At 49.0% G+C, this 10626-nt stretch overlaps 1 protein-coding gene across 1 annotated transcript; it reads left to right on the top strand.

Annotated features, from left to right (window-relative positions):
- Positions 1 to 238: 238 nt before the first annotated feature.
- LOC135559811 (cysteine-rich, acidic integral membrane protein-like) lies at positions 239 to 5275 on the top strand. The gene is made up of 5 exons (XM_065000686.1): positions 239 to 493; positions 1555 to 1568; positions 2375 to 2998; positions 3037 to 4593; positions 4675 to 5275. Exons 1-5 carry the CDS (start codon positions 239 to 241, stop codon positions 5273 to 5275), a joined length of 3051 nt encoding a protein of 1016 aa, XP_064856758.1.
- The last annotated feature ends 5351 nt before the right edge of the window (positions 5276 to 10626 follow it).

Here is a 10626-nt window from a genome sequence, read left to right as displayed (position 1 = left end):
CCCTCTCCAATGGAGGTGTCTTGGCCGTGAAGACCTGCTAGAGTGAGAGAGTATTGTAGACCTATAGACTAACAGACAGACCGACAGAGCGACAGAACGACAGAAAGACCCACTGCCACCTATAGGTTCTGCATGTGTGTTTCCTCTGGATATCGATGGGGTGTAATGTGGAACGATCACTGTGACTATCCTCTCTGGTTCTTAACGATCGCCGTCTGGTCTCCCCACTCCCTACAGAATGGCACGCTTCGGTGACGAGGTGCCGAACCGAGGAGGAGGCGGAGGTGGAAGTGGAGGCGGCGGCAATGCCGGTCCTCTGGGGGCCCCTGGCCGTGGCGGGAGCCGGCAAGGCGGACCCCCGGGGGGCCAGCGTGTGTACAAGCAGTCGATGGCCCAGCGGGCCCGGACTATGGCTCTGTACAACCCGATCCCGGTCCGACAAAGCTGCTTTACACTCAACCGCTCTCTCTTCATCTTCAGTGAGGACAACTTTGTGAGAAAAGCTGCCAAAAAGATTACTGAATGGCCATATCCTTTTATAACCTAATGGTGAACTATCATATCAGATCGAATGGATTTAAGGTACTGTACAAATGTGTGTTGTGTGGGATTGTGTGTTAGGCCTATGTGTTGTGTTGTGTGGGGTTGTGTGTTAGGCCTATGTGTTGTGTTGTGTGGGGTTGTGTGTAAGGCCTATGTGTTGTGGTGTTAAGCCTATGTGCTGCGGTGTTAGGCCTATGTGTTGTGGTATTAGGCCTATGTGTTGTGTTGTGGTGTTAGGCCTATGTGTTGCGGTGTTAGGCCTATGTGTTGTGGTGTTAGGCCTATGTGTTGTGGTGTTAGGCCTATGTGTTGTGGTGTTAGGCCTATGTGTTGTGTTGTGGTGTTAGGCCTATGTGTTGTGTTAGGCCTCCTATGTGTTGCGGTGTTAGGCCTATGTTAGGCCTCCTATGTGTTGTGTTGCGGTGTTAGGCCAAAGTGTTGTGGTGTTAGGCCTCCTATATGTTGTGGTGTTAGGCCTGTGTGTTGTGTTGACGTGTTAGGCCTATGTGTTGTGGTGTTAGGCCTATGTGTTGTGGTGTTAGGGCTGTGTTAGGCCTCCTATGTGTTGCGGTGTTAGGCCTATGTATTGTGGTGTTAGGCCTATGTGTTGTGGTGTTAGACCTATGTGTTGTGTTGGTGTTAGGCCTCCTATGTGTTGTGGTGTTAGGCCTATGTGTTGTGGTGTTAGACCTATGTGTTGTGTTGCGGTGTTAGGCCTATGTGTTGTGTTGTGTTGTGGTGTTAGGCCTATGTGTTGTGTTGTGGTGTTAGGCCTATGTGTTGTGTTGCGGTGTTAGGCCTATGTGTTGTGTTGTGGTGTTAGGCCTATGTGTTGTGTTGTGGTGTTAGGCCTATGTGTTTTGTTGTGGTGTTAGGCCTATGTGTTGTGTTGTGGTGTTAGGCCCATGTGTTGCTGTGTTAGGCCTATGTGTTGCGGTGTTAGGCCTATGTGTTGCGGTGTTAGGCCTATGTGTTGTGGTGTTTGGACTATGTGTTGTGTTGTGGTGTTAGGTCTATGTGTTGTGGTGTGGTGTTAGGCCTATGTGTTGTGGTGTTTGGGCTATGAGTTGTGTTGTGGTGTTAGGTCTATGTGTTGTGTTATTTTGCGGTGTGTTGGTTGGTTGGGCCATAGGGCTAGAGTTAATACAACAGTTTAATGCCATATACAGCAGTCCAATTGGACTTAAGATACTGTACTGTTGGGTTGTGTGGTGTGTGGTACATCCAGGTCTATGATATGTTATGTGTTGTGGTGTGTGGTATATCCAGGTCTATGATATGTTATGTGGTGTGATGTGTGGTACATCCAGGTCTATGATATGTTATGTGTTGGGTTGGTTGGACCTTGCAGAGTTGTGATATGAATTCATGAGTGATAATATAGGCCTATGAAATTAATAAGACGTCAACTGGAACTGGGTTTGGGTGGTTGGAACTGGGTTTGGGTTGTTGGGTGGTTGGAACTGGGTTTGGGTGGTTGGAACTGGGTTTGGGTGGTTGGAACTGGGTTTGGGTGGTTGGGTGGTTGGAACTGGGTTTGGGTGGTTGGAACTGGGTTTGGGTGGTTGGAACTGGGTTTGGGTGTTTGGAACTGGGTTTGGGTGGTTGGAACTGGGTTTGGGTGGTTGGGTGGTTGGAACTGGGTTTGGGTGGTTGGAACTGGTTTTGGGTGGTTGGGTGGTTGGAACTGGGTTTGGGTGGTTGGAACTGGGTTTGGGTGGTTGGAACTGGGGTTGGGTGGTTGGAACTGGGTTTGGGTGGTTGGAACTGGGTTTGGGTGGTTGGGATTGGTTTGGGTGGTTGGAACTGGGTTTGGGTGGTTGGAACATAGTGTGAAGGAGGACTGTGAGGAGGATGATGATGAACATAGTGTGAAGGAGGACTGTGAGGAGGATGATGATGAACATAGTGTGAAGGAGGACTGTGAGGAGGAGGATGATGAACATAGTGTGAAGGAGGACTGTGAGGAGGAGGATGATGAACATAGTGTGAAGGAGGACTGTGAGGAGGAGAATGATGAACATAGTGTGAAGGAGGACTGTGAGGAGGAGGAGGTTGATAAACATAGTGTGAAGGAGGACTGTGAGGAGGATGATGATGAACATAGTGTGAAGGAGGACTGTGAGGAGGATGATGATGAACATAGTGTGAAGGAGGACCCTGAGGAGGAGGATGAACATAGTGTGAAGGAGGAGAGTGAGGAGGAGGAGGTTGATAAACATAGTGTGAAGGAGGACTGTGAGGAGGATGATGAATATAGTGTGAAGGAGGACTGTGAGGAGGAGGATGAACATAGTGTGAAGAAGGACTGTGAGGAGGATGATGATGATGAACATAGTGTGAAGGAGGACTGTGAGGAGGATGATGATGAACATAGTGTGAAGGAGGACTGTGAGGAGGATGATGATGAACATAGTGTGAAGGAGGACTGTGAGGAGGATGATGATGACATAGTGTGAAGGAGGACTGTGAGGAGGATGATGATGAGCATAGTGTGAAGGAGGACTGTGAGGAGGATGATGATGAATATAGTGTGAAGGAGGACTGTGAGGAGGATGATGAATATAGTGTGAAGGAGGACTGTGAGGAGGAGGATGAACATAGTGTGAAGGAGGACTGTGAGGAGGAGGAGGATGATGAACATAGTGTGAAGGAGGACTGTGAGGAGGATGATGATGAACATAGTGTGGAGGAGGACTGTGAGGAGGATGATGATGAACATAGTGTGAAGGAGGACTGTGAGGAGGATGATGATGAGCATAGTGTGAAGGAGGACTGTGAGGAGGATGATGATGAACATAGTGTGAATGAGGACTGTGAGGAGGATGATGAATATAGTGTGAAGGAGGACTGTGAGGAGGATGATGATGAACATAGTGTGAATGAGGACTGTGAGGAGGAGGAGGATGAACATAGTGTGAAGGAGGACTGTGAGGAGGAGGATGATGAACATAGTGTGAAGGAGGACTGTGAGGAGGAGGATGATGAACATAGTGTGAAGGAGGACTGTGAGGAGGAGGAGGTTGATAAACATAGTGTGAAGGAGGACTGTGAGGAGGATGATGATGAACATAGTGTGAAGGAGGACTGTGAGGAGGAGGAGGTTGATAAACATAGTGTGAAGGAGGACTGTGAGGAGGATGATGATGAACATAGTGTGAAGGAGGACTGTGAGGAGGATGATGATGAACATAGTGTGAAGGAGGACCCTGAGGAGGAGGATGAACATAGTGTGAAGGAGGAGAGTGAGGAGGAGGAGGTTGATAAACATAGTGTGAAGGAGGACTGTGAGGAGGATGATGAATATAGTGTGAAGGAGGACTGTGAGGAGGAGGATGAACATAGTGTGAAGAAGGACTGTGAGGAGGATGATGATGATGAACATAGTGTGAAGGAGGACTGTGAGGAGGATGATGATGAACATAGTGTGAAGGAGGACTGTTTGGAGGATGATGATGAGCATAGTGTGAAGGAGGACTGTGAGGAGGATGATGATGAACATAGTGTGAAGGAGGACTGTGAGGAGGATGATGAATATAGTGTGAAGGAGGACTGTGAGGAGGAGGATGAACATAGTGTGAAGGAGGACTGTGAGGAGGAGGAGGATGATGAACATAGTGTGAAGGAGGACTGTGAGGAGGATGATGATGAACATAGTGTGAAGGAGGACTGTGAGGAGGATGATGATGAACATAGTGTGAAGGAGGACTGTGAGGAGGATGATGATGAGCATAGTGTGAAGGAGGACAGTGAGGAGGATGATGATGAACATAGTGTGAAGGAGGACTGTGAGGAGGATGATGATGAACATAGTGTGAAGGAGGACTGTGAGGAGGAGGAGGTTGATAAACATAGTGTGAATGAGGACTGTGAGGAGGATGATGAATATAGTGTGAAGGAGGACTGTGAGGAGGAGGATGATGAACATAGTGTGAAGGAGGACTGTGAGGAGGATGATGATGAACATAGTGTGAAGGAGGACTGTGAGGAGGATGATGATGAACATAGTGTGAAGGAGGACTGTGAGGAGGAGGAGATGATGAACATAGTGTGAAGGAGGACTGTGAGGAGGAGGAGGATGATGAACATAGTGTGAAGGAGGACTGTGAGGGAGGATGATGATGAACATAGTGTGAAGGAGGACTGTGAGGAGGATGATGATGAACATAGTGTGAAGGAGGACTGTGAGGAGGATGATGATGAACATAGTGTGAAGGAGGACTGTGAGGAGGAGGAGGATGAACATAGTGTGAAGGAGGACTGTGAGGAGGAGAATGAACATAGTGTGAAGGAGGACTGTGAGGAGGAGGATGAACATAGTGTGAAGGAGGACTGTGAGGAGGAGGATGAACATAGTGTGAAGGAGGACTGTGAGGAGGAGGAGGATGAACATAGTGTGAAGGAGGACTGTGAGGAGGAGGATGAACATAGTGTGAAGGAGGACTGTGAGGAGGAGGAGGATGAACATAGTGTGAAGGAGGACTGTGAGGAGGAGGAGGAGGATGAACATAGTGTGAAGGAGGACAGTGAGGAGGATGATGATGAACATAGTGTGAAGGAGGACTGTGAGAAGGAGGAGGATGAACATAGTGTGAAGGAGGACTGTGAGGAGGATGATGATGAACATAGTGTGAAGGAGGACTGTGAGGAGGAGGAGGATGAACATTGTGTGAAGGAGGACTGTGAGGCGGAGGAGGATGATGAACATAGAAAAAAACTTGTTAGGAATTGAAATAAAGAAGTGAACGACAGACTCTCTCTGTCTCTCTTTCTCTACATAATTAGCTCTCTCCGCCCCTTCCTCTCTGGTTTTGACTAGATGGTATACAGCTACAGTCAGATTTAACTTTTCGTAGCAGGTCAGGAAAACTTACACAGAAGGTTAGGACATTTATTTAGCAGGTCAGGAAAACTTACACAGAAGGTTAGGACATTTATTTAGCAGGTCAGGAGAACTTACACAGAAGGTTAGGACATTCATTTAACAGGTCAGGAGAACTTACACAGCAGGTTAGGACATTTATTTAGCAGGTCAGGAGAACTTACACAGAAGGTTAGGACATTTATTTAGTAGGTCTGGAGAACTTACACAGAAGGTTAGGACATTATTTAGCAGGTTAGGACATGTATTTAGCATGTCATCTCCCTCCCTCCCTCCCTGTCATCTCCCTCCCTCATCTCTCTCTCTCTCTTTTGCTCTCTCCCGTGTCTCTCTCTACCTCTCTTTCTTCCTCCACTTCCCCTCTTCCCCCCCTCTCTCCATCCCTCTTCCTCTTCCTCACTCTTTGTCTCACATGATGAAAGTGAATGTGGCCAAAACACACCCAGGACGTGTGAAAACCACACAGACGACTAGAGAGAGGAACAGATGGTGTCAGAGAGAGATGGAGAGAGAGAGGGAGGGGAAAGAGAGAGAGATAGTGGGAATGTGGGAGGGAGAGTGAGAGAGAGGGAGGGGAAAGAGAGAGCGATAGTGGGAATGCGGGAGGGAGGGAGGGAGAGTGAGAGGGAGGGAGGGGAAAGAGAGAGAGATAGTGGGTATACGGGAGGGAGAGAGAGTGAGAGGGAGGGGAAAGAGAGAGAGATAGTGGGAATGCGGGAGGGGAGAGAGAGTGAGAGGGAGGGGAAAGAGAGAGATAGTGGGGCGGGGGGAGAGAGTGAGAGGGAGGGGAAAGAGAGAGATAGTGGGAATGCGGGAGGGAGAGAGAGTGAGAGGGAGGGGAAAGAGAGAGAGATAGTGGGAATGCGGGAGGGAGGGAGGGAGAGAGGGAGGGGAAAGAGAGAGAGATAGTGGGAATGCGGGAGGGAGAGAGAGTGAGAGAGGGAGGGGAAAGAGAGATAGATAGTGGGAATGCGGGAGGGAGGGAGAGTGAGAGGGAGGGGAAAGAGAGAGAGATAGTGGGAATGCGGGGGAGGGAGGGAGGGAGAGAGGGAGGGGAAAGAGAGATAGATAGTGGGAATGCGGGAGGGAGGGAGAGTGAGAGGGAGGGGAAAGAGAGAGAGATAGTGGGAATGCGGGAGGGAGGGAGGGAGAGTGAGAGGGAGAGGAAAGAGAGAGATAGTGGGAATGCGGGAGGGAGGGAGGGAGGGAGAGTGAGTGAGAGGGAGGGAGGGGAAAGAGAGACATAGCTAGAAAGAGCAGACTGATGCATGGTGCTAGGTCATTAATACCGTTACAATTCAAGTGTGTGTGTGGAGTTGAACACTGATAAATCAAGACGAGTGATTCAATCAATCGGTACTTTTTTCAGACACTATGAAGATGATTGTTATGCAAATGAATATGTACAACACACAAACCCTGGTCTCTGCCTGTGGCCCATAAAGATGGTGTCTAAGTCTCGTCTGTCTGGTGCAGAGGACAGATCAGTCACAGCTGACAGAGACCCTGGTGTGTACACTTGCGGCAGGTGATACAGTAACACCTGTTCAGCACGATCAATTACCTCAGGGAGGCACACACACAGACACACACACACACACACACACACACACACACACACACACACACACACACACACACACACACACACACACACACACACACACACACACACACACACACACACACACACACACACACACACACACACACACACACACACACACACACACACACACACACCACACACACACACACACACACACACACGGTGCGGTCAGCCCACTGCCTGGCACTGTTCAGAAAGATTCACCATTTGGGTCATTCACGCTTCAGTGTGCAATCACGAACACACTGTCTCACGTGATGCTCCCTCCATCTCTCTGTCTCTCTCTCTCTCTCTGGCTCTCACTGTCTTCTTCCTGGGGACAAGCTGTAGCTTGAAATCCGTGTATGTTTGCCTCCTGAGGGCCTCGGCGACAGAAGAGGGGACAGAGAGGAGAGATAGAGGAGACAGAGGGGAAATGTCCAGAAATGGTAGATAGTGTAGACATGGTACAATTAAGCAACACAGCCAGAGGAGGTGTGGTATATGGCCAATATACCACGGCTAAGGGCTGTTCTTAGGCACGACGCAACACAGAGTATATTGTCCGTAACTGATTCAACTGATTAACAGCGTAATTCAAGCAGTAAAAATACATGTTTTGTCATAGCTGTGATATACCACGGCTTTCAGCCAATCAGCATTCAGGGCTGGAACCACCCAGTTTGTAACAGTAGCTATTTGATCATTGTAGTAAAGCTCCAGGGTTGTGGGTCTGTCTGTCTGTGGTGTAACATGATGCTGGTGTTGTCCTTACTGTGTGGGGCTGTGGGTGACCTGCCTGCCCGTGTGGGATTCCCCAGGGAGGATAGACAGGAGAGCTGGTGCAATCTCCCTCTTACTTTCTCTCTCTTTCTGAAGGTGTGTGTGTGGTGTGTGCGTGCATACGTTCTTGTGAGCCATATGTGTTTGAGCCATGTGTGTGTGCGTGTTTGAGTCCGCACCTGCAAATGTGTGATTGTCCTGATTAGATCTACATAGTAATTGTACAGATCTGAACTCTCTCCTTATAGACTGTAATTACTGATGATGAAACCTCCGAGCACTGTAGCAGTCCACACACTGAGTATAGCAGTGCTGTGTGTGTGTGTATGTGTGTTCTGCCTGGTTCTCCTCTCACATAAAAAGGAAAGAGAGAATATTAAAATGGGCGCCTAAAGAGATGCCTGCTGGATGTGGGTCTAGAACAGAGGAGGGAAGGAGGCTACAAAGACCTGGGCAGAAGAAAGGACGAGCGAGAGAATGAGGGAAGAGGAGAGTGGGGGGCAGAGGAAGAGAAAGAAGGAGAGAGAGAATGAGGGAAGAGGAGAGTGGGGGCAGAGGAAGAGAAAGAAGGAGAGAGAGAATGAGGGAAGAGGAGAGTGGGGGGCAGAGGAAGAGAAAGAAGGAGAGAGAGAATGAGGGAAGAGGAGAGTGGGGGGCAGAGGAAGAGAAAGAAGGAGAGAGAGAATGAGGGAAGAGGAGAGTGGGGGCAGAGGAAGAGAAAGAAGGAGAGAGAGAATGAGGGAAGAGGAGAGTGGGGGGCAGAGGAAGAGAAAAAATGAGAGAGAGAATGAGGGAAGAGGAGAGTGGGGGGCAGAGGAAGAGAAAGAAGGAGAGAGAGGCATAGTGAAAGAGATGCAGAGGGAGGGACAGGAGAAGAGGAAGCAAAAGAGAGTCAGAAGGAAGGGTGTACAGAAAGAGAGAGAGGGGCAGAGGGAGGTACTGGGGTGAAGTGAAAGAAAGAGATAGAGAGGCAGATGAATAGAGAATGAAAGACAGAGCAGAGGGAGGGACTGGGGAGAAGTAGTGAAAGAGATACAGGATGTTGAATAGAGGAGGGGAAAAGAGAAAGTCACAGAGGGAGGTTGGTGGAGTGAGAGACGGAGAGATAAATTGCAACAGAGGGAGGTTGGTGGAGTGAGAGATGGAGAGATAAAGAGCAACAGAGGGAGGTTGGTGGAGTGAGAGATTGAGAGATAAAGAGGGACAGAGGGAGAGAGGGAGGTTGGTGGAGTGAGAGACGGAGAGATAAATTGCAACAGAGGGAGGTTGGTGGAGTGAGAGATGGAGAGATAAAGAGCAACAGAGGGAGGTTGGTGGAGTGAGAGATTGAGAGATAAAGAGGGACAGAGGGAGAGAGGGAGGTTGGTGGAGTGAGAGACGGAGAGATAAATTGCAACAGAGGGAGGTTGGTGGAGTGAGAGATGGAGAGATAAAGAGCAACAGAGGGAGGTTGGTGGAATGAGAGATGGAGAGATAAAGAGGGACAGATGGAGAGAGGGAGGTTGGTGGAGTGAGAGAGGGAGAGATAAAGAGCAACAGAGGGAGGTTGGTGGAATGAGAGATGGAGAGATAAAGCGGGACAGAGGGAGGTTGGTGAATGAGAGATGGAGAGATAAAGAGGGACAGAGGGATGTTGGTGAATGAGAGATGGAGAGATAAAGAGGGACAGAGGGAGGTTGGTGGAATGAGAGATGGAAAGATAAAGAGGGACAGAGGGAGGTTGGTGAATGATAGATGGAGAGATAAAGAGGGACAGAGGGAGGTTGGTGGAATGAGAGATGGAAAGATAAAGAGGGACAGAGGGAGGTTGGTGGAATGAGAGATGGAGAGATAAAGAGGGACAGAGGGAGGTTGGTGAATGAGAGATGGAGAGATAAAGAGGGACAGAGGGAGGTTGGTGAATGAGAGATGGAGAGATAAAGAGGGACAGAGGGAGGTTGGTGGAATGAGAGATGGAGAGATAAAGAGGGACAGAGGGAGGTTGGTGAATGAGAGATGGAGAGATAAAGAGGGACAGAGGGACAGAGGGAGGTTGGTGAATGAGAGATGGAGAGATAAAGAGGGACAGAGGGAGGTTGGTGGAATGAGAGATGGAGAGATAAAGAGGGACAGAGGGAGGTTGGTGAATGAGAGATGGAGAGATACAGAGGGACAGAGGGAGGTTGGTGAATGAGAGATGGAGAGATAAAGAGCAACAGAGGGAGGTTGGTGGAATGAGAGATGGAGAGAGAAAGAGGGACAGAGGGAGGTTGGTGAATGAGAGATGGAGAGATAAAGAGGGACAGAGGGAGGTTGGTGAATGAGAGATGGAGAGATAAAGAGGGACAGAGGGAGGTTGGTGGAATAAGAGATGCAGAGATTAAGGGCAACAGAGGGACAGATGGAGGTTGGTGGAATGAGAGATGGAGAGATAAAGAAGGACAGAGGGAGGTTGGTGAATGAGAGATGGAGAGATAAAGAGGGACAGAGGGAGGTTGGTGAATGAGAGATGGAGAGATAAAGAGACAGAGGGAGGTTGGTGAATGAGAGATGGAGAGATAAAGAGGGACAGAGGGAGGTTGGTGAATGAGAGATGGAGAGATAAAGAGGGACAGAGGGAGGTTGGTGGAATGAGAGATGGAGAGATGGAGAGGGATGAGAGATGGAGAGATAAAGAGGACAGGGAGGTTGGTGGAATGAGAGATGGAGAGATAAAGAGGGACAGAGGGAGGTTGGTGGAATGAGAGATGGAGAGATAAAGAGGGACAGATGGAGGTTGGTGAATGAGAGATGGAGAGATAAAGAGGGACAGAGGGAGGTTGGTGGAATGAGAGATGGAGAGATAAAGAGG

This window comes from Oncorhynchus nerka, linkage group LG15, assembly GCF_034236695.1.
Source record: "Oncorhynchus nerka isolate Pitt River linkage group LG15, Oner_Uvic_2.0, whole genome shotgun sequence".
In the NCBI taxonomy this organism is placed as follows: domain Eukaryota; kingdom Metazoa; phylum Chordata; class Actinopteri; order Salmoniformes; family Salmonidae; genus Oncorhynchus; species Oncorhynchus nerka.
Note: the sequence above shows the minus strand (reverse complement) of the source record. Positions and strands in the feature narration are given on the sequence as shown.

Bases quoted from the DNA above. Each gene is read 5' to 3' on its own strand.
- LOC135559811 (XM_065000686.1), top strand. From the start codon at position 239: ATGGCACGCTTCGGTGACGAGGTGCCGAACCGAGGAGGAGGCGGAGGT. The intron at 2,999-3,036 runs GTGAAGGAGGAC...TGATGAGCATAG, and splicing joins GAGGATGATGATGACATAGT to TGTGAAGGAGGACTGTGAGG. The intron at 4,594-4,674 runs GTGAAGGAGGAC...TGATGAACATAG, and splicing joins GAGGAGATGATGAACATAGT to TGTGAAGGAGGACTGTGAGG.